General features: G+C 41.5%; 1 protein-coding gene across 3 annotated transcripts; it reads right to left on the bottom strand.

The window, feature by feature from the left end:
- Window positions 1-1535: 1535 nt before the first annotated feature.
- Window positions 1536-22440, bottom strand: LOC120023611 (serine/threonine-protein kinase VRK1-like). 3 transcript variants are annotated; one of them, XM_038967654.1, is made up of 13 exons: window positions 22341-22440; window positions 21338-21497; window positions 21150-21205; window positions 20753-20822; window positions 20010-20097; window positions 18705-18834; window positions 15633-15725; window positions 14212-14344; window positions 10140-10260; window positions 9972-10030; window positions 3702-3883; window positions 2078-2177; window positions 1536-1989 (listed from the first exon to the last, which is right to left on the bottom strand). In XM_038967654.1, exons 2-13 carry the CDS (start codon window positions 21495-21497, stop codon window positions 1832-1834), a joined length of 1350 nt encoding a protein of 449 aa, XP_038823582.1. In that variant the 5' UTR covers window positions 22341-22440; the 3' UTR covers window positions 1536-1831. The 3 variants fall into 3 exon arrangements, with proteins under 3 accessions (XP_038823582.1, XP_038823583.1, XP_038823584.1); XM_038967655.1 differs by having other exon boundaries at window positions 2078-2174; XM_038967656.1 differs by having other exon boundaries at window positions 1647-1989; window positions 18726-18834; window positions 22341-22400.
- Between the last annotated feature and the right edge of the window lie 1586 nt (window positions 22441-24026).

The following is a 24026-nucleotide window of genomic DNA, read 5'->3' as shown; positions in this document are numbered from 1 at the left end:
GATTTCGATGAGGCTCTTGTTCAGATATCGATAACTTGACTGGAGGCAGGGCATGAAAGGGATAACGAATCAAGTTGTTTGTGTCGTCCGTTTTCGGGAAAGTACCTGCATAATTGCTCACCCAGCTCACTCAGGTGCTTCACTATATCACATTTGACATTGTCCGTAAGCTTGAGCTCATTTGCACACAAAAAAAAATCATACAATGATGGTAAGACCTGTGTGTTATCTTTGTTAATGCAGACAGAAAAAGCTCAAACTTCTTAATCATAGCCTCAATTTTGTCCCGCACATTGAATGTAGTTGCGGAGAGTCCCTGTAATCCTAGATTTAGATCATTCAGGCGAAAAAAACATCACACAGATAGGCCAGTCGCGTGAGAAACTCGTCATCATGCAAGCGGTCAGAAAAGTGAAAATTATGGTCAGTAAAGAAAACTTTAAGCTCGTCTCTCAATTCAAAAAAACGTGTCAATACTTTGCCCCTTGACAACCAGCGCACTTCTGTATGTTGTAAAATCGTTACATGGTCGCTGCCCATATCATTGCATAATGCAGAAAATACACGAGAGTTCAGGGGCCTTGCTTTAACAAACTTAACCATTTTTAATGTGGTGTCCAAAACGTCTTTCAAGCTGTCAGGCATTCCCTTGGCAGCAAGAGCCTCTCGGCGGATGCTGCAGTGTACCCAAGTGGCGTCGGGAGCAACTGTTTGCACGTGTTACCACTCCACTGTCTCCCTGTCATGGCTTTTGCGCCATCAGTACAGATACCAACACATCTTGACCAAAGTCCATTTATGTCACAAAACTGTCCAGTACTTTAAAAATATCCTCTCCAGTTGTCCTGGTTTCCAGTGGTTTGCAGAAGAGGATGTCTTTCTTAATTGACCCCCCATAAACGTAACGGATATATACCAGGAGCTGTGCCAGGCCCACCACGTCTGTTGACTCATCCAGCTGCAACACATATAATTAACTGGCTTGTATGCGAAGCAGCAATTGTTTCAAAACATCTCCTGCCATGTCACTGATGTGTCATGAAACAGTGTTGTTTGATGATGAAGGTATTGTCTGTATAGTTTTTTGGCCTTCTTTCCCCCAGCCATATCCACGGCAGCAGGAAGAATTAAGTCCTTCACAATAGTATGGGGCTTGCCTGTCCTAGCCACTCGGTAGCTCATATAGGACACTTCTAGACCCTTCTTATTAAATGGTATATTTTGCTTTAATATGTCTTATTACTCAAAAGTAATCTTTATTCTTACTCAAAAAACTCGCGTAGCTTATTTTTTAAATTGTCATGTTTCGTTTCTAAATGTCTGCGCAAGAGTGAAGGTTTACTGTGAGACAGTAACGGTTAATGTGATTGGATGTTAATTATTTGACTAGGCTACCTGTATTTGACATTGTGTTGTTATTTCACTGAACACTAGATGGTTTAACTTTATTTTTGGCAGTGAAATGAGGCTACTCAGACGAGAGAGAAAAAACCTCACCCAAATGTATAGCCCCGTTGGAAAAAATAAATGTACTGTTTGAAAATGTGAAGACTGGCTTTATTTTTAAGTACATAAGCATGATACAAGTTTTCAATGACTTATAGTATACAAAAAGTATACCACTGAAACTCACATCAACATTATTATTTTATTATCGGACTTACAGAAGGCCTTGCGTGTTAACAAAATGAAACATAAAAAAAATATGCACAGTGCAGAACAGACATACTCTACAACCTGTTAAAACTGAGTATTTCTTAAAAGCAGACAGTGAGAGGAAGGTGAGCGGAGAGGAAGGCTGGCTGGAATAGAAGTTGAACTCATTCTGAATCTAGTGGTTCTGCGTTTTCTTGGGTCTACCTCTGCCTCTCTTCAGGCCAGGTGTGGTCTGAGTACCCATCTCCACCAGTGCCTTCTTGGGTCTGGCAGCAGTATTTTTAGGCGTGGTAGCCGTTTTTTTAGGGCCGGCAGTTTTCATTTCCTTCACCGCTGTCGGGAGAAGATCAAAACGTATTCTGTATGGTTTAACCTGAGAAGAGGACAGGAGCGTAGGAGAGGAGGAAAAGAGGATTCTTACCCTTCTTCTTTAGAGATCTTTTTTTCTTGGCGGGAGAGCCATCGACCTCATCATCAGACTCCTCTTTATAATCTACCACTTTCTTTCTTTTGGAAGTCTTCTGTGAGGAGAGAAAAAAAGAGAGAGAAATGTGGTCAAATCTCACAGTCCGCCTGCAGCAACCTTGGAGGGGGCAGAAATCAAACATGAAATTAGGAACTCTGCATTGGCACACGACAACCGAATGCTTATATCTGCCCGGAGCCTTGTGAACGTCTGTGTGACATCTGAGCAAATGCAATTATGACTCTCACAGAGGAAGAAAACCTTCTACAGGAATAATCCACTCAAAGTACACAATGAATTCTGCTTTCTTGACCTATCTAAATAACAACGGACAGGGCTAATTTTGTTTCTGGGGTAATTGTTTAAGACATCTGGAACTGTCTTCAGTGTCAAAGTTGAGATTTGAGGTGAGCCATTTGGTACAATTTTCATCAACTATGACTTAACCTTTTCTCCCTGTTCTACACATTCAAGACTAAAACTAGCAAATAATTGTGTCCATGAAATCATACCAGCCCAGAACACGTTGATGAGAAAGATGCACTTACCGACAGCAATCAACTCTTCCATCTCTTCTTCCTTCTGCCGTCCCTCCTTTTCCTCATTCTCTCTTAAACTGTATAATGAACGCGCGCCCCTCCCTCCTTTCTTCCCTCTCTCGTCTTGCCTTTCTTTTTGCCAATTGCTACCTTATGATTACCAGCAGACCCTGCTGAGCTGAACAGATTGGCTGGATAATTACATACAATAACGGCAGTGGGCAGGTAACCCTCAACTGGCATGAGCCAGCTCTCCAGTGGCACCGTCCTTATGCAAACATATTGTGGGTAGTGTGAGGAGGGGGAAGGAAGGGGAAGGGGAGACCCTTCCCTCTGCAGTGAGAGTGGCCCACTGATTGCCAGGTAGCACCAACTCCAAGGTTACCGTGTCATCAAATTTGTGATACATTACTGAGGGATAAACACAGGTACTGAGACCTGTCGGAGAGGAGAGTGAGGAGGACGGTAAAGAGGATAAGGAGGAGGAGAGGGAAGAGTGGAGAAAAGGGAGGACAATGAGAAGAGGGGAAAAGGGGAGAGGAGGAAGGAGATAGGTAAGATGGAGAAGAGAGGACAGGAGAGGGGAGGAAATTGAGAGAGGAGAGGAAAGGAAAAAGGCTTTTGCTGTTGTTGGAGAAAACCCTGGGTGTTAGCCAGCGTGACATAGACAACGCTTTGACCAGTGTGTGTGACTGTGTTTTGGGGGTAAAAACGTCAATAAGCAGCGGTCAAGGCATATCTTTTAAAAGCATCACACCTTAATTGTATTTGAAAATCAATGCACTTGGCAGCCATTCACACGACCCTGCTCAATTAGTCTCGGATCGTGCTTGGGCATTTTTACATTTCAAATGAAATGGCTTTCAACGGGTAAACACATTAGGGGTGGTTGAAATGGGCTCCGTTTGAAAGGCCGGGCTTCAAAAAGGTCTGGAGCGTGCCAGGTTTTAAACGCCAAGGCTACTATGATCTCACAGCAACACATTTGTATATGTGTGTGTATGTCTGTCTTTGCGTGCAACGTGTGTCTGTGCACCGACCTTGGCAGAGGACGATGGCCCAGCTCCGTTGCTGCTGACGACTGAGGAGAACTCCAGCGTGTCGTCATCTTTGGCGCCGATTGACTTAAGCCCCGCCTCCAGAATGGACCGTAGCTTCTGATAGGCCGGTTTGTCTGTGTAGCTTAGAGTCTTCACCTCCTCCATGAACTTCTGAAGTTCATCTAAAATATGACAAAGAAATAAAATAAAAGAGTGGATTTATATTTTAAAATGAGTCCCAGCAAGTTGTATATGAGCTGCGGTGCTTACCCAAAAAAGGTAACACTTTACTTGACACCCAGCATCATAACACATAAATATACGTTTTTTAAAAAGTTTAACCTGTTCCCCCATCTGCTCCAACAACATTGTGATAAAAACACAAACATCCAATACAAAAAAAAGAGAAACTAAACCAATTCAACTTGACGATTCCCAACCCTCACTGACCATAAACTACAACAAGGATTAGAACGTTTGTTATCTAGCTGATGTCGAACCCCTCAATCATTATTCACAGACACAAGAAACAGACACACCGGTCGCTACATTGCAGATGAGCTGAAGGCAGTCATCTATGACCTTGGACAGACAATGCTGCTAACATGAAGTCTGCTTGGTCTAAAGTGGAGGAGACCTACCCTCACATGACACCCATTGGCTGTGCTGCTCATGCATTGAATCTGCTCCTCAAGGACATCATGGCATTGAAAACAATGGATACACTCTACAAGAGAGCCAAGGAAATGGTTAGGTATGTGAAGGGTCATCAAGATATAGCAACAATCTATCTCACCAAGCAAAGTGAGAAGAATAAGAGCACCACATTGAAGCTGCCCAGCAACACCCGTTGGGGTGGTGTTGTCATCATGTTTGACAGTCTCCTGGAAGGGAAGGTGTCTCTCCAAGAAATGGCCATATCACAGCCTGCCAATATGGACAGCCCCATTAAGAGGATCCTACTGGATGATGTATTTTGGGAGAGTGGTAAGCAGCCTGAAACCTATAGCAGTAGTAGCAATTGCATGGATTGAGGGAGACAATGCCATTCTGTCTGATGTTCAGACTCTGCTTGCAGATGTAAGAGAAGAGATCCGTACTGCCCTGCCCACTGTTGCTCCAAGCAGAGGAAACTGCAGTTCTGAAATGAATCAAAAAGCGTGAAGACTTCTGCCTGAAGCACATACACGTCAGAGCATACATGTTGGACCCCAAGTATGCTGGCAAAAGCATCCTGTCTGGTGCAGAGATCAACACGGCCTATGGTGTCATCACTACCGTGTCTCGCCACCTTAGCCTGAATGAGGGCAAGGTTCTTGGCAGTCTGGCGAAGTACACTTCCAAGTAAGGGCTTTGGGATGGAGATGCAATATGGCAGTCGTGTCAACATATCTCATCAGCCACCTGGTGGAAGGGACTTGGTGGATCCGAGGCGCTTTCTTTTGTTGCCTCCATCATCCTCCAAATCCCACCAACATCACCCGCCTCAGAGCGCAACTGGTCCTTGTTTGGGAACACACACACCAAAGCACGCAACAGGCTGACCAATACAAGGGTTGAAAAATTGGTGGCCATCCAGGCAAATTTGAAGCTTTTTGAGCCTGACAACGAGCCATACTCAATAAGGTTGGAAAGTGACAGTGAAGATGAGACCTCAGAGTCTGATGTTCAAGAGGTGGACATTGAGGAGGTCCAGGGAGAAGACATGGTAGGCTGAGAGGAAGACAACCAAAGCTTTAGTTTCTAGACTATCATTTTACAGCTAGCTGTATGTTGAAAACATTTTTGGGAGATGCGATGGATCATTGAGGATCATTCAATATTCCCTTTCTTTTGTTGTTCAGTGAAATCATCAACATGTGAAGAGTCAACTCATTTAATAAAAAAATTCAATTCGTAACTAAATAATTGTTAATTTATTATATTGGAAGGATTCAATCATTTGCAATTATGTCTACTTATGATCAGGTAAAAGGTTTATGTTTTGTCTCCATATGATAAGGTAAATATATCCAATGCAAAAAATATTACATTTAAATGGTATTAATATTAATTTGCATATATTTCCGTTAATTCCCATATATTCCCATTAATTCCCACGGGAAAGTTTCCACCTCTGAATATTCCCCAAAATGTGGAACCCTAGTCACAACAAACATAATTAGTGATGATGGACACAACAGAACCACGGCGGCTCCACTCCCATCACCTCTATGTCTGGGCTGTTGAGATGTGTTGTGGTACAGCCGCACACAACACAACAGCCCACAGAGAAATCTCTCCTTCTGTCACACGGCGGCCACAGAGCGGGTGCTGCCACAGAGAGATCAATGGAGAGGAGACGGAGAGGAGAATGAGCGGAGGTCGAGAAGGGGAGGATAGGAGAGGAAGGCCCTGGGTTCAGGCTCTGAATTAAATGGCTTGTTAAACGTTGTTAAAAGTCAACTCTTTTTTTTTTTACTGTTCCTCCTTCAGATTGAACGCCCCCTAGTCCATATTGTAAAGTTAATGTTATGTTGAGTGAAGTCAAATCTGCAGGCCTCTATACCATATGAATCGCCCACAAATCTATCAACAACAAAAAACTAAGAGTTCATATACCAGTCAAACGTTTGGACACACCTACTCATTCAAGGGTTTTTATTTTTACTATTTTATACATTGTAGAATAATAGTGAAGACATCAAAACTACGAAATAACACATATGGAATAATGTAATAACCAAAAAAGTGTTAAACAAATCCAAATATATTTTACATTTTAGATTCCTCTAAGTAGCCACCCTTTGCAACGATGGCAGCTTTGCACACTCTTGGCAATCTCTCAACTAGGCTTCACCTGGAATGCTTTTCCAACAGTCTTGAAGGAGTTCCCACATATGCTGAGCACTTGTTGGCTGCTTTTCCTTCACTCTGCAGTCTAACTCATCCCAAACCATCTCAATTGGTTTGAGGTTGGGTGATTGTGGAGGCCAGGTCATCTGATGCATCACTCCATCCCTCTCCTTGGTCAAATAGCCCTTACACAGCCTAGAGGTGTGTTTTGGGTCATAATCATTTGTTTTTCAACTGGACAGTCCCTCTAAGCGCTGTTAGGTTCTAATTATCAGAGTAAGAACTCGACGGACACTATGAATACTCAAACAAAGTTTATTCTTCCCAAAAGATCGAACTGAACTGACAAAAACATGTTTACAATAGTGGTGGTATATGTACCCCAATTTGGGGTGGAATCTCCTTCTCTCCAAACACTACATCTATGTTGCTAGGCAGGAAATGAAGTGACGCGGGCAATAAACTGTTCCTTCTCCCTTAAAGTGACCTGACCGGGACCCCGTTCATCACTAATCCACAGCTCTCTCCCCTTAGTGCTGCCACATATGATTGTTTTCCCTGCACTCAGCACATTCCAAGTTTAAATCGCACCCACCATATACCTTCCTCCTACAGATGACCATTAACTTCTGGTGGAGACCCTCTAAACCTAAGCACTCAATATTTCAATAGGATAGCTGATAATTAACCCTATCCCAAATTTAGGAGTTAGAACCCAGAATCCATCAGCGCAAACCAGTAGGATGGCTTATCGCTGCAGAATGCTGTGGTAGCCATGCTGGTTAAGTGCGCCTTGAATTCTAAATAAATCACAGACAGTGTCACCAGCAAAGCACCCCCACACAATCACACCTCATCCTCCAAGCTTCACGGTGGGAACCACACATGCGGAAATCATCCGTTCACTTACTCTACAGTCGTGGACAAAAGTTTTGAGAATGACACAAATATTAATTTCCACAAAGTTTGCTGATTCGGTGTCTTTAGATATTTTTGTCAGATGTTACTATGGAATACTGAAGTAGAATTACAAGCATTTCATAAGTGTCAAAGGCTTTTATTGACAATTACATGAAGTTGATGCAAAGAGTCAATGCTGGAAAAGGCATGGTTCATCACCAAACTGTTCCTGGATGGTTGGGAGAAGTTGCTCTCGGAGGATGTGTTGGTACCATTCTTTATTCGTGGCTGTGTTCTTAGGCAAAATTGTGAGTGAGCCCACTCCCTTGGCTGAGAACCAACCCGACACATGAATGGTCTCAGCATGTTTTACAGTTGGCATGACACAGGACTGATGGTAGCGCTCACCTTGTCTTCTCTGGACAAGCTTTTTTCCAGATGCCCCAAACAATCGGAAAGGGGATTCATCAGAGAAAATGACTTTACCCCAGTCCTCAGTAGTCCAATCCCTGTACCTTTTGCAGAATATCAGTCTGTCCTTGATGTTTTTCCTGGAGAGAAGTGGCTTCTTTGCTGCCCTTCTTGACACTAGGCCATCCTCCAAAAGTCTTCGCCTCACTGTGCGTGCAGATGCACTCACACCTGCCTGCTGCCATTCCTGAGCAAGCTCTGTACTGGTGGTGCCCCGATCCCGCAGCTGAATCAGATTTAGGAGACGGTCCTGGCACTTGCTGGACTTTCTTGGGCGCGCTGAAGCTTTCTTCACAACAATTGAACCGCTCTCCTTGAAGTTCTTAATGATCCGATAAATGGTTGATTTAGGTGCAATCTTACTGGCAGCAATATCCTTGCCTGTGAAGCCCTTTTTGTGCAAAGCAATGATGACGGCAAATGTGTTTCCTTGCAGGTAACCATGTTTGACAGAGGAAGAACAATGATTCCAAGCACCACCCTCCTTTTGAAGCTTTCAGTCTGTTATTCGAACTCAATCAGCATGACAGAGTGATCTCCAGCCTTGTCCTCGTCAACACTCAAACCTGTGTTAACGAGAGAATCACTGACATGATGTCAGCTGGTCCTTTTGTGGCAGGGCTGAAATGCAGTGGAAATGTTTTTGTTGATATTCAGTTAATTTGCATGGCAAAGAGGGACTTTGCAATTAATTGCAATTCATCTGATCACGCTTCATAACATTCTGGAGTATATGCAAATTGCCATCATACAAACTGCAGCAGCAGACTTTGTGAAAATTAATATTTGTGTCATTCTCAAAACTTTTGGCCACAACTGTACATCTCACAAAGACATGGTGGTTTGAACCAAAATTCTCACAGGACAGATTTCCACCGGTCTAATGTGCATTGCTTGTGTTTCTTGGCCAAAGCAAGTCTCTTCTTCTTATTGGTATCCTTAAGTACCCGGTAGTGGTTTCTTTGCAGCAATTCGACCATGAAGGCCTGATTCACGCAGTCTCCTCTGAACAGTTGATGTTGAGATGTGTCGGTTACTTGAACTCCGTGAAACTTTTATTTGGGTTGCAAACTGGAGGTGCAGTTATCTCTATTAAACTCATCCTCTGCAGCAGAGGTAACTCTGGGTCTTCCTTTCCTGTGGCGGTCCTCACGAGAGCCAGTTTCATCATAGCGCTTGATGGTTTTTGTGACAGCAACTTTCAAAGTTCGACATTTTTCGGATTGACTGACTATGTCTTAAAGTAATGATGGACTGTCGTTTCTCTTTGCTCATTTGAGCTGTTCTTGCCATAATATGGACTTGATCTGTTACCAAATAGGGCTATCTTCTGTATACCATCCCTACCTTGTCACAACACAACTGATTAGCTCAAACGCATTAAGAAGAAATCCCACAAATGAACTTAACAAGGCACACCCGTTAATTGAAATGCACACCAGGTGACTAGATCATGAAGCTGGTTTAGAGAATGCCAAGAGTGTGCAAAGCTGTCATCAAGGCAAAAGGTGGCTACTTTGAAGAATCTCAAAAATATTACTATTTAATTTATTTGGTTACTACATGATTTCATGTGTTATTTCGTAGTTTTGATGTCTTCACTATTATTATACAATGCAGAATAGTACAAATAAATGGAAAAGCCTGGAAGGAGTAGGTGTGTCCAAACTTTTGACTGGTACTGTATGTCTACAACATATCTGAAGTGATGTCACTCCAAAAGGCAAACTTCAGCCAACACGCTTGCCCTCCTTGGTATTGCCTCCAACCTATGCTTCACACAAATGCACTCAACACACTGAAATTCACAAGAAAGTTAAAGTGGAAAGTTTTGTTGTGGTCAGAGAATTAGCGGTGGGGCTAATGAATTAGCACTCATTATGAGGAGATCCTGTTCGTGAAGCAGCAGCTAGTGATAATGGTGTAACTATATCTCCACTGGCCTAACGGCTACTCATGTTAAAGTTTGATAACTAATCTCAACTACAATATTGACATCCTCATCCACACAAAGACCAACAGATGTGTGCTCAACATACAAAGTAGCATTTGTCTCTTTCTCACCTGGCTTGTCTTGTGAGGAGAAACACTTGGACATGAACTCTGACACGTTATCCCTGCATCTGTGAACGACAAAAACGAGTTAGGATCTCAACTTACCAACCTGTGTGTGTGTGTGTGTGTGTGTGTGTGTGTGTGTGTGTACACAGGTGTGTGTTTGTGACATCTTACTGTAGTTTTACATCTCTGACATAGAGGGGGTCCTGCAGCTTGTCTTCCCAGGGCAGTTTACTGCAGAGCCACTGGACCATACAGTACCCCAGGATCTCCAGATCACTCCTTCTACAGGGAGCTGCAGACATACAACACCACTACGTCAGTCTGAAGGGTTTAAAGCAGCGCTCGCCTGCTGGGTGTCGACCAACAGTGGCCAATAAACATGTAGAATCGTCAGGAAATTAAAATGACAGCAAATGTTGTGGTCAGAGGCGATAAGATGGCTACACGCTGCTTTTAACAGTTCATTGCCACGGTGAGTTTTGTTCTTATATTTTCCTTTTTCATACCATTATTATCACAACTGAACTGATCAACAGATACCTTTAGAGGTCCTACTGATACAGTGGTGGCAGGGTATCTGTTAGCTGATAATAGCTGGCTTTTGGCTGTAATTTTATTTGCTGATAAATAAATAAAATCGTCTCTGGCCAATTGTCCAGGAGAACAAAAAAAATCCCATTGCGAAAATAATGCTTTTTAGCCTATTCATTGATGTAAATACATTTGACTGGTCATGCGTATCAATATATGGGTTAATTTGCATAATTTTGTGGAATTAAATTGGTGCGTGTATATTCTTTATGTAATCTTATTTATGCTCACATGCACAGCATACAGACAGAGAGCCTTTTAGCGGGAAATCTGTCAGACAGAGCTTTTATAAGCCCAATCTTTGCACAACAATTCTAGATGCAATTCTAAAAGGTAATATTTGTATTTCTCAACTGGTAATTGGAGCATGCTTCCCATTCGCCATTCAAATGCACAGGCAACGGAAGGCAGGCTTCATTAGCACGTCACACACCACTTTGCAAAGAGCTGGAGGCCGTATGCATTTTGAAAACACATAGCTACTTAATTGTTTGAAACCCGAATGTTTTACAACATATTACGAGGCATGTTGTCTTGCTTCAAAGTAGCCTAAGCAAAATCCAACCATATCCGTGGAGGCAATTATTTTATAAAGACTTCCATACACCATTGAAACCAGTAGCTTATTTCTCTCATATTCTTTTGGTTTTCAACTTATTCATTGTCCGATAGCCAAACGCACATTTGCGCGCAGCCTGATACCTTGTGCTCATTGCTGTGCTAATAGCCTAATGTTAAGAAACAGTTTATCAACACTTTAAGCTAAACGTTCTGATCTATTGATTCATTGCTTTTACATAAAATGTTGAAGTCGGAAGTTTACATACACCTTAGCCAAATACATTTAAACTCCGTTTTTCACAATTCCTGACATTTAATCCTAGTACAAATTCAGTTAGGATCACCACTTTATTTTAAGAATGTGAAATGTCCGAATAATAGTAGGGAGAATGATTTATTTCAGCTTTTATTTCTTTCATCACATTCCCAGTGGGTCAGAAGTTTACATACACTCAATTAGTATTTGGTAGCATTGCCTTTAAATTGGAAAACTTGAGTCAAACGATTCAGGTAGCCTTCCACAATAAGTGGGTGAATTTAAATGGGTGAATTTTGGCCTATTCCTACAGAGCTGGCTTAACTAAGTCAGGTTTGTAGGCCTCCTTGCTCGCACACTTTTTTTCAGTTCTACTCACAAATTTTCTATAGGATCTAGGTCAGGGCTTTGTGATGGCCGCTCAAGTACCTTGACTTTGTTGTCCTTAAGCCATTTTGCCACAACTTTGGAAGTGTGCTTGTGGTCTACAATTTTTTTTCTGAGGGTCTTGGCTGATTTTTTATTTTTTTTTCCCATGATGTCAAGCAAAGAGGCACTGAGTTTGAAGGTAAGCCTTGAAATACATCCACAGGTACACCTCCAATTGACTCAAATTATGTCAATTAGCCTATCAGAAGCTTCTAAAGCCATCACATAATTTTGGGGGATTTTCCAAGCTGTTTAAAAGGCACAGTCAACTTAGTGTATGTAAACTTCTGACCCACTGAAAATGTGATACAGTGAAATATAAGTGAAATAATCTGTCTGTAAACAATTGTTGGAAAAATTACTTGTGTCACATTACTTGTGTCAAAACTATAGTTTGTTAACAAGAAATTTGTGGAGTGGATAAAAAACAAGTTTTAATGACTCCAATCTAAGTGTATGTAAACTTCAACTGTATATACAGTGGGGAGAACAAGTATTTGATACACTGCCGATTTTGCAGGTTTTCCTACTTACAAAGCATGTAGAGGTCTGTAATTTTTATCATAGGTACACTACAACTGTGAGAGACGGAATCTAAAACAAAAATCCAGAAAATCACATTGTATGATTTTTAAGTAATTAATTAGCATTTTATTGCATGACATAAGTATTTGATACATCAGAAAAGCAGAACTTAATATTTGGTACAGAAACCTTTGTTTGCAATTACAGAGATCATACGTTTCCTGTAGTTCTTGACCAGGTTTGCACACACTGCAGCAGGGATTTTGGCCCACTCCTCCATACAGACCTTCTCCAGATCCTTCAGATTTCGGGGCTGTCACTGGGCAATACGGACTTTCAGCTCCCTCCAAAGATTTTCTATTGGGTTCAGGTCTGGAGACTGGCTAGGCCACTCCAGGACCTTGAGATGCTTCTTATGGAGCCATAACCTTCTCCCATTCCTCCTCTGGATCATCCAGATGGTCATTGGCAAACTTCAGACGGGCCTGGACATGCGCTGGCTTGAGCAGGGGGACCTTGCGTGCGCTGCAGGATTTTAATCCATGACGGCGTAGTGTGTTACTAATGGTTTTCTTTGAGACTGTGGTCCCAGCTCTCTTCAGGTCATTGACCAGTTCCTGCCGTGTAGTTCTGGGCTGATCCCTCACCAAGTTCTGCTTTTCTGATGTATCAAATACTTATGTCATGCAATAAAATGCTAATTAATTACTTAAAAATCATACAATGTGATTTTCTGATAGATTCCGTCTCTCACAGTTGAAGTGTACCTATGATAAAAATTACAGACCTCTACATGCTTTGTAAGTAGGAAAACCTGCAAAATCGGCAGTGTATCAAATACTTGTTCTCCCCACTATATATCAAAATTCAAATCTTGGGACAAGTTTGGATAGCAAATGGCTAATGCTGTAAAGAGAAGACAATGAAAAGACTATTTTTAAATCGGTCTTTAAAAATTCTCAACCTAACTGAGCGAACCACAGCAGGCCTATAGCCTATCTTAATGGCTCCAGCGGAGAGCACCGGCCATATCCCCGGTGAGTCCGCACTGTTCATATTCATTATTTATCATCATTTCCTCCTCCAGTTTAGATGTCTCTCGTTCTCGTAGGTCTATTATATGGACCACATGGTTTCATTGATCTGTTTATCATTGTCAGCAGAGTAGGCTACCCTGTAAATTGTCGTATTAAAAAAGTATTGTACTAATGTCTACAATCATATAAAGTGCAGTAGAATTGTATGACATGTGTTTTCCCCGTGCAAAGAAAGAAGAAACATATCTAATATAGCCCAGGCCTCTACACTATACGCTCAGCCATGCATTGAACTGTCTTTTTTGCAAACAGTGATTGAGTTATATTATTAGCCTAAATCATGACTATTCAATCTACTCATCACATTAGGATTAGTAGGCTCTCTTACATAAGTCCTCAAATGTGATGATGCATGGAATGCCTTATTATAAAGGTGCATTTTTATGGTGAAGATTTTCTTCCCCAGACTTCAAAATCACGCTCTGTCTATGCTATGATTTTGCTGTTCATTACTCGTCTTGGTTGAGGAAAAGTAAGTGTAGACAGTTATTCTAACATCTTCAAAGTGTGTGGTAAAAATATGCGTCATTGTAAGGACACGCGTCATTGTAAGGACACACGTCATCACATCATTGCAAGGATACACATCATTGCATCCTCGACTTCCATGCTCTGTTAAGAACAATTACCATGATGTAAATGTGATTTCTGTCATTCTGAGCACCGTGGGTGAACGCCCTAATCAGGTTACCTTTTAATTTAAAAAAAACAATGATTTCTTCCATTTACTCCCAACTGAACGTACCTACCCCTGGCTTGGCTCAGTGAGGTGTACTGTACTTACAGACTCCTTTGTGTGCGTCGATGGAGGTGAACTCGATGGTTCCGTCATGGCACCTCTTAGGGTCTTCCTTGTACTCCTTCAGCACTCCTTCTGGAGCGTACCTATAGGCCAGTCCATAATCTACTAAGTAAACCTAGAGGTTTGCAAACAAAACAGACAAATTCATGCATGCACACACTGACACACAGCCAACCAAATGAGTGAGTATACTTAACATGATGTGGCTTGTAACTAAATTACTACTAATAACACTGTACATGTGTACTAAGTTTCATGCTTTTATGAAAACATGTTTTTCCACATATCGCCTGGACTATAACAATAACGCATACATTACAAAGCATAGTTACAGTAAACCACAGCTCCCTCCCTCCCTGCTCAAATCCTCAGCTCCCAGAAAGTCAAACAAATGTTTCCAATAACTGCAGGCAGGGAGCAGGCTAACCCTGACACTCCCAAGGGGTTGCTTTCTAAATTGTAATTTAAAAATAGCACTTTAATAACACACCGCAGAAACATTATTAATCTCTAAATTACATATTTGCCCCTGCCCCCACCTTGTTTGCTTGAAAGAGCTCTTAGCCACCATCTAATCTCTCCCCTGTTTAGAGAAGAATAAAGAACACCCCCCCTCCCCTCTTATGTCTCTAATGTCGAATTGAATCCAATGAACCAGCGGCAGCAGCATAATCAAATAAATAAATATATCCAGTGTTTGTTCAATTTACATATCAGGTCAAAGGCATTACTTCACTTCAAGAAGTAGAGACAACCATTTGAAATCCTACCCAGACTGAGAAATAGGCCTCTCCATTTTAAAGGGTTACTGCTAGAGTCTGGCATGTCTCTGCGTGCAGTATAAAGGAACTTAGCTGTAGTTTTGCGAGCCAATCCTAATTAGCATTGACTGGAAGTCTACAGGTACGGTAACATTGCTAGTCACTCCACACCAGTGGAGGCTGCTGAGGGGAGGATGGCTCATAATAATGGCTGGGGTGTAATGTGATGGCTGGAATGGAGTGAATGAAATTGTATCAAACAAATGAAAACTATGTGTTTGATACTATTCCATTCGCTCCATTCTGGCCATCATTATGAGCCGTTCTCCCCTCAGCAACCTCCACTGCTACACACAAGGCACATTTCTAGCAAGCTATACAGCCCTTACATGGTTAGATCTAACAGGATTAGCATAGCATTGACGCTAGCCATATCAGGACAAAAAGCTCCACTACATACGTGTTTCTCAATCCATTCCTTGGGTTGTAACTCAACAGACTCAACTAAACTTATCAAGCCTTGGCTTAAGAATTAGCTGAATCGGGTGTGTAAGTGCTGGACTAGCGTGAATGACAGACAGGTAGGACCCAAGAAAATACAACAGCTCAAGGACAATATCTTTGGAAAAGACAGCCACTGACCTGATTGGGGTTGTTGTGGCTGAGGAGGAGGTTGGAGGCTTTGATGTCAGCGTGGACATACTCATGCTCATGGATGTACTCCAGAATGTCAAGCTACACAAGTGAGGGGAGAAGAAGAGGCAACACAAATATCAAACATTATTTACAGAGATAATAATACATAGGCAAACAACATTTTGAACACGAAAGATATCTGCGTGCCTGGCAGATATCTCAGCTTGGATGTCGGCCCACCACCTCAAGCTCAACAAGAGGGAGCTGCTCTATTCCTCCCGGGGAAGGCCTGCACGCTCCAAGACCTCTCCATCATGGTTGACAACTCCAAAGTGTCCCCCTCCCAGAGTGTAAATAAACTTGGCGTGAACTTGGACAGCCCCCCGGTCGTTCTCTGCAAACATCAAAGCAGTGACTCGCTCCTGCAGGTTCATGCTCTACAACATCTGTAGAGTATGATCTTTCCTCACACAGGAAGTGGCGCAGGTCCTAATCCAGGCACTTGTCATATCCCGTCTGGAGATGCATATTGCCTTTCGTGAGCTAACACTTGACTTCTCCCCCTTACTAGCACTGACTTTGCAGATAGCCACTTTATTAAGGAAAAATGTACTTACTATGACTGAGCTATGTGGTTGTCCCACCGAGGGCTGTGTAGGTCATGAAAGGTTGTCAGCCGGTGATTGTCAAGCAAATAGCTGCCGGTCTCACGTTAATTGACTGGTAATTAATATAAACAAATGTAGCATCTCCAGGCTTCCACATCAGTAGCCTACAAGCCATCTACATTTTAAAAAAGTATAATAAATCCATGTAAAATAGCCTACACCATTACAATAAATCCATTATTTATTTTAGACAGGTCTAAAGAAACAGGATATGAAGAAAATGTAGTCCATTTCAGAAAAACAGAATAGCATACTCTGAGCTGTCCTTATGTTAGGCCCTGATGGGGCTATGCCATATGGCTGTGGGCTACACTAGTTCATTTAGCAGATGAGATTTGCTTAGAATTCCGTGGCGTTATTTTATATTATGAAGAATACAATTGAACATAGCTGACGATTTGAGGGAGAGCGCACATGCGGCTATTATGTGTTGAGCAGATGAGAAAGAAACAGGTACTCCTATATGCTTAATTTAGAGTTATTTATGTAACTTTAGTTGTGATACAAATGTTGGGCTATATGTTTGGATTTTTAATACAGTCTAACATGCTGACCACACCGCTTGCGTTGCTAAATAAATTTACACATACATGTTATTCAATCATTGCACCCACACTGCTCACACGCGCCAACGAGCGTCTGCGTTGCCAAGTGCTAAAATAGAAGTCAGTTCTATTTGTGACGCTGAACGTGGTGCAAATCCTGCCTCTCCCATCCCATTGGTTTATAGAAGCAGATACCACGTGCCATCTCCTCATTGGTTATACCCACGTCGGTGAATGAAAGATGAACTGAGGTCGGTTGGTCGTGGTAATACACCTTCATGAAAGTTAGATGCTAATCGCCATCTAAAGTCCAAAAAAGAAAAAGCCCAAAAGGAGGAGAGATGACTAGAAACGATTTGGTTGACCGTTTTGTGTGTGGATTAATTGTCAGAGTAGAGGACCTTGTGCATTTCAGGTAAAATAACTCAACGTTTATATCCCAGGACAAATTAGCTAGCAACAGCAAGCTAGCTAAATAGGACAAATTAACCTAGCAACTGCAAGCTAGCTAAATTGCCATAAATGTTTAATGCTTTTCGACCTGTCACCAAATGAATATAATTGGTTCAGAGTTAGTTTTGATATTTCAACCTGCGTGTCGTGATCGCGTTTGGTGGGGGGACAAAATTCAATTTGCACACGATGGCGCACTCGCGTTTCCGGTTGTGCATGGTGTAAGGCTGCATGTGACTAATGATGATTTGAAAAATGTTGCATGAAAGGTATTGGAGATATTGAAGATATTGGAAGAACTGTCCACATTTACATTTCATCAGCCAACAAGATGAGTAGGCCTAACGAACAGCAAAAGCACTAGCCCATGTAAATCTACTATCCCCATAGTACAAAAGTTGACAAACTCTATTCTGTGCGAGAAATAAATATTCCATAGTCTGGGACTGTTGTGGGATGCAATAGATCCCAAATTAATACAACCACTAGCATAAAAAAAACAGTTTTAAGCAATGAGCCTGACACAAGTGAGAACGTTTAGCTTAAAATGTTGATAAACTATTAGGCTATTTATTCACAATATAAGCGCAGCAATGCGCACACGGCAGTAGTGCAAATGTTCCATTAGCGGAAAACACCATTATCAAAAGTGGCCACAAATGCAATTAGGCATGTAATGCTGTTATTATTAAGGTGCATTTTTATGGTGAAAATGATTTTCCCCAAACTTGAAACTCACACGCTGCGTATGTTTGCCAGTTGGGTTCTACAGCTGTTGTAAAGCAGATTAATGTGCTTCATTTTAAGAAGTTATTCGGCAACTTTAGTTGTGATACAAAAAACGAATCAAAACATATAGGCCCATGAGCTAGGCTACACGAGGTGTGCGACAATGATTTGAAAAAGCGCAAGAAAAGCTGGGCATCATTCACAAGTGATAGGCTAATATTGTCATGACACTATTCTTGATTTAATCTTGTCTTTACATATACTAAATCATAAGTGTTACATTTTTTTGATTTAGAATTGATCATTATCACTATACATTTGCATTGATGTCAGAGTGATTAGAGGGACAATAGAGTGCTGAATAGCAGGCAGTTAGCAAGATTGGTAGGCTACTAATGACCAGCAGCAGCATAAGAGCTTGGAGAAGCCCAATTACAGTGACTAAACGGTCACGTGGAATTTGACTGCTGACATGACTCGTAACCACCGGTGTGGCGGTAATACAGTCACCGTAACCACCCTAGTCCCACCTAGCTATCTTCAGATGAATGAACTAATCCACTCTGGATAAATGACAAATGTAAAGATTTAGTCAATTAAATAAACAGCCTAGATGTTTCATAGAGTGAATGAAATATATCAATGCTTTAGTTAGTTGTTTTTCTTGGCTCTACTATCGGCACCTTTATGACGACAAAACTCACGAGTCTCAGCCCGAGCTGCAGGACCAGTTTCCGGGGGAACCTCCTTCCAGTCTCCTCAAATTTCTTCTGAAGATCCGTCCCAAACCGGTCCATCACCATGAACCTGTACCTGGAAGGAAGGAACCAGAGGGAAGCAGAGATTCAGGGTGCATACAAAATGACACCCTATTCCTTATAGACTTTTTACCAGAGCCATATGGCATCCAGTCAACAGTAGTGCACTATAAAGGGAATAGGGTGCCATTTGACACACCCCGATAACATACTGTCTATGTTAATCAATCAAAATTGCTTGTAGCTGGAGGAGGAAGGCGTTGGTTTGACATGCACAACCGCTTAACTTCATGGGTGTGTCAAATATACCAAACTGGTCCACAGGTATTTATATGGCTGACATATCATAACAGATTGCTGCCAAGGTACTGGAAGAACCAGATTTAAAAGAGGCATTACACAACGGGTGGTTTGGAACTCACATTGTTAGGCTGGAGTTAGACAAATCAACTTTTACAAACTTTGGTTGCTTGCAACCGAGTTGTTTCTTGATTGCTTCGTGTAACACCCCCCTGCAACTAATAAGCAACTCATCTGAAACTTGGTTGCATCCAGTTGTAACTTTTCATTTTTTGCTGTAGCTTGACACTAGTCGCACAATCAAAACGAATACTTTGTCACATAATCCATTCTGACCCAGTTGTCATGTCAATAATACAGCTGTCAGTGCTGTGTAACCAGTGATCAAGGCTGGAAAAAGAGACAGCAGAACGAGAGATTGTTATGGACATTGTTTGGCAGTCAAGAAATTTCATTTTCAAAGTGAACCTTTCCCTGTGCTAGCTAGCTTAAGTCGTCGCTAACTTGGTTATTTCGTTGCTAGCTAGCTTTGTAATGAAATTTGGCATGAGGAGTTGCCAATTGCAGTATGCGAATTGCAATTGCAGTATGCGTTTTGTTTGATAATTTGGTCATTAGCCAGCAACTTTTGATAAACTGGTTTCGTCTGGACAAACAAAAAATGGTTGCTTAGCAACCAGATACCAACATCTTGTGTGGAGAAACAAGTGATAGAGTTCCAAAAATGGATGATTTGGGAAGTAATCTTGCTATTTAATGCTGGTAAGCGTTGTATAAAAACAACAATACATGAGAGGCTATGGGTTATGACATTTTTCTAATGGCTGTGGTGGTCTACGATAATCGGCTTCGCCTCGTGGCTATGACCATGTCAAAGCCATGATAAAAATCTCATAGCCTCTCATGTATTATTTCTTAACTACCCAATACCTTTTTCCTCCTTTCTCATGTAGTCCAGACCCCCAGTACTTCGGAACTCCCAAATACTTCATCTTGTGAGACGTCATCCAACTCTGAACTAAAATACAAAAAAATGGCAACAGTTGTATCAATATAAAACAATAATCTTTATGGAATCATGAGTAGCACAACTATTTAAACAATACTAGACATGAAAAAAAATCCAAATACTTGCCTAAACATCATTCACGATACAACACGCTAAAAGGCAGTTCACTTTTAAAGGTTTAAACTGAGATAACATCCATTTAAAAGTAAAAACAAGGCAAATTATTGAAATGATTCAAAACACACTTAATAAAACTTGGTGGTAGTGGTGTTCAAAGTAATAAGAGCAGCGTAATTCCGTGCGGGCCAAGCCAGTGCCGGCCGTAACGTAATCTCCTACGGGGACAAATATTTACCAACAGACAACGCCATATTCCAATGAATAAAATATGAGTGTTCATTCCTTAGCAATATAACAGTTAATTGTCAGGGGAGATTGACATTTGGATTGTTATGATATAAAATGCAAAGTTGCAGCCTTGGGGCAAACACAGGAGCCACCAAAGGCACCATGTTGGAAACAGAGGCCCTCACTAAATAGGGCTACAACTACACTTCCTTAATTAAGAAAGTTGCTCATTTCTTTATGCGTATTTGTTTGTTCCAGTGTTGAGACTGTGTGTGTGTGTGTTCATGAGGGAGGGAGTGGTGTCTGGTATGCATACTTAGATCCGGCTTGGCAGCTCGCATGTAGAACTTGAGCTCTGAGAACAGTGGTCCGTTGTCACTGGGCTCCTAGATTAAGAAAAAAAAAAAGAGGACAGTGGAGGACAGTTGACCAAACAGTACAGCTTCATTCATCCCATTACGGTCAGTTTAGATTACATTATAAAGAGAACAGTTATACTCTGGAAACACTATACATGCAGCATAGGTAGGCCTGGAGTCATGCAGGGCTATCAGATTGAACTGAACATGTTGAGTATATTGTCATTAACTGTACAGGCATTCTAAGGACGTTAAATGTCTCCTTTGTCTTTCTTGTATAGGCATGAGATGGAACAGAGGCGAATCGTGCATTCATATACAAAGGCATGTGCTATCAAGCCAGAGTTGTCTTACCACTTTGATGACATATGGGGCATCAGCTCCAACTGTTTTAGATGAATTCTCATTGGCTGTTAAAAAAATATATATATTAAAATAACATATGCAAGACATACAGTAATATTCCTGATCAATAATAAATTAATGAACAATCAATGACTAGAATATGTGTTTTATCACCCATGTAGCCATGCTTCTCTTACCCAGATAGAGCAGTCCAAAGCCGCCCTGTCCGATAGGGGCTCCCAGTTTCCAGGACTTCTTGCTGGTATCAGTCAGTACTTCTTCAGGGGGAAACTCCTCAGCAAGCTTCCTCTTGGCTGGTCCTCTGCCCTTCCCTGCTGCCTGGGCTTTTGGGGGCATCTGGAGGGACCGTATACATGATCTATATAATCTATACATCTACCACATTTTAGTTAATTCAACACAACTATCTTGTGACTACCATCCAATACGTTATCCTGCATACTCCTAGATCATATATCATAGCAATGCCTTTATTTGACCGTTAATAACAATATATCTGCAAAAGCTGTTTCTTAACGTCTCAGTTAAGTTTGAATATGACGTGTAAACACCATATCACATGATAGGATCACGTGAGTTTTCAAATCGATCTGGTAACCACTACCGTAGGTAGCTGTTTCGATTATTGTCAGGTTCACGCTGGCTCGACGAACTAGCTAGCTACAGAGTTTACAATCACCAATCTAGCCAGAGTTAGACTTTTACAACAAATTGGGGCGGGAGAGATTTTCATAACTTCGATGCAACCAATATAGTTTTTACATTGTGCTAGTCCAGCACAATGTAAATTGCATCGAATCTAGTAAGGCATTTCCTATATTTAGCTAGCTAACGTTACCTAGTTAGTTAACGGCTACTACTTGTTAGTTGCTAGCTAATTTAAGCGAACTTAATGCCAATAGGTAACACGCGTGCATCCATGATTTGCAGACAATTGCAAAAGCCAGCGGACTGGTAGCTAAACAATTTCTCCAACGAGATACTCTAACTAGCTAGCTAACAACATTACTAACTAACGTGTTAGCTGACGGCATGCTAGAAATGGCCTTCATTCTGATGAAGCCTTGGATGATAAGCAAAACACCGCGTTTCCGGGATAATCTTGTTCTTAAACACGTTATGTCAATACATCTAAACAAAGACATTGAATTTCACAGGTTTTTAATGTCTAATGCAAACCTCGTTGTCTTTGTTGTTATTTCCAAGTTATCCTCGATGCGCCTCAAAAATTCCCGCACTAACGCCAACCGGAAATAGATTCGCACATACTGCAACACTGCCTAACCCTATTGGTCAGAAACACGTTTTTCTCATTTGCCTATTTTCAGGGTCATTTGCATATTTTCAGGGGTGCTGAGTTCTAAATCGAATGTGCTGCTTGTGCTGAGGAAGGAGAGGTGGAGGAGCAGCATAGACCTCTATGCAAATGTTTCAAAGTAAGATTTTTTTTTAAAAACATGTTGTAATATGTAATCAGATAGGTCTATGGATGCAGGCAGTTGGAAGATACATATAAGAACTTGATTATTATATAAGAAGTTGCCATTATTAATGATCCAACCCATCTGTTATTTTGTAGCCTATTTTATACACATTTAACTTAATTATTATTGTACCTGTTGCTGGCAATTTGATAGCCTTGGAAACTATTGGGGTTCACTTGCATCACCGGACACGTGGCTCATGAATAAGATATGAGTCCCTGAGTAGCCCTATCTTGTTTCTAGCCTGAGCCTCCCTCCAGAGATGTTGCACTGGGACCTAAACTATGGGAGAGTTTGAAAAAAATGTGAGTTATGCCTGTGTAAAACAAGAGTGGCCCTTGAGATGTCCAACGGATAAAACACGGAGTGCTCTGGCGACTCTACTCGATGTGCACTTCTGTCCCCAAAAATATCCTCCCCAAACGGGAGATTCATGGTGCACGTTGAGACACGGAACGAACGATCACTTGACACAGTGACGGCAATAATGAAGGAGATACTTCGTCCCTGTCTCTGTCCCGGCTCCTGAAGAAATGTAAAGGTGAAAAGCATGCGTGTGTCCTTCCCGGATGAGGAGATAGTGTGAGGCTTGGCTGAGCAAAAGGACTTGAGCAATGGGAGAGCTGATGTCCTCTTTGTCTTCTCATCCTTGATGGCTCTGAGGAAGGAATGCATTTTTGAGAGAACTTTTAGGGAGTAATATAGGCTCCCTCATAGGGTATTGTTTCCAAATTGACTAGCCTATTAGACTAGTTGTTGTATAGGCCTGTGGGCATATTGTTGTTCTGTGGAAGGCTGGTGACAGGTAGGCCTAGCACTGAAAAGTTTCACACTCTGCTCATTGAAAAGTTGGACATTTTACATTATTTTCATTCATCTGACTCGTGATTTGTATTCTTGCCCTTCTAGCTTTCCCTCCCAGTTTTCCCCTCCTTCATGTATTTATCAGTGATTTGCATAAACATTGTAACCAACACAGAATCACAGCAGTATCTCCTAGTGACCTACATGTTTTGAAGTAAATTAATTAATTACTGTAGATTACTTTTAATTAATGGCCAGGATTGACACACCCTGAGGCACACACACCTTTCTTATCACATTCAAGATAAGTGTTGTTATTGGTTTAGAGGGAACTGTCGTTCTCTGGATAGACCGACCTTCAGTATGTTTACATAACCATTGAAATGACTATGGAGGCCATTGTCATGTTATGTTTTTTGTTGTTGTGATGAATGCTGTGAAATACATTGTTTATATGCACTACATCATTTGTGTCACACTAAAGTTGTATCAAGTTTGAGACAGTCAGTGAGTCAAGTGTTCCCATCTGCAAGTCCTATAGGCCAAGCTACATCTGTTTGACTCACTCCATAAGAAA

The sequence above is a fragment of the Salvelinus namaycush genome, chromosome 28 (genome assembly GCF_016432855.1).
Source record: "Salvelinus namaycush isolate Seneca chromosome 28, SaNama_1.0, whole genome shotgun sequence".
Lineage (NCBI taxonomy): Eukaryota > Metazoa > Chordata > Actinopteri > Salmoniformes > Salmonidae > Salvelinus > Salvelinus namaycush.
The sequence above is the reverse complement of the archived record's forward strand: the minus strand, read 5'-3'. Positions and strand labels throughout refer to the sequence as shown.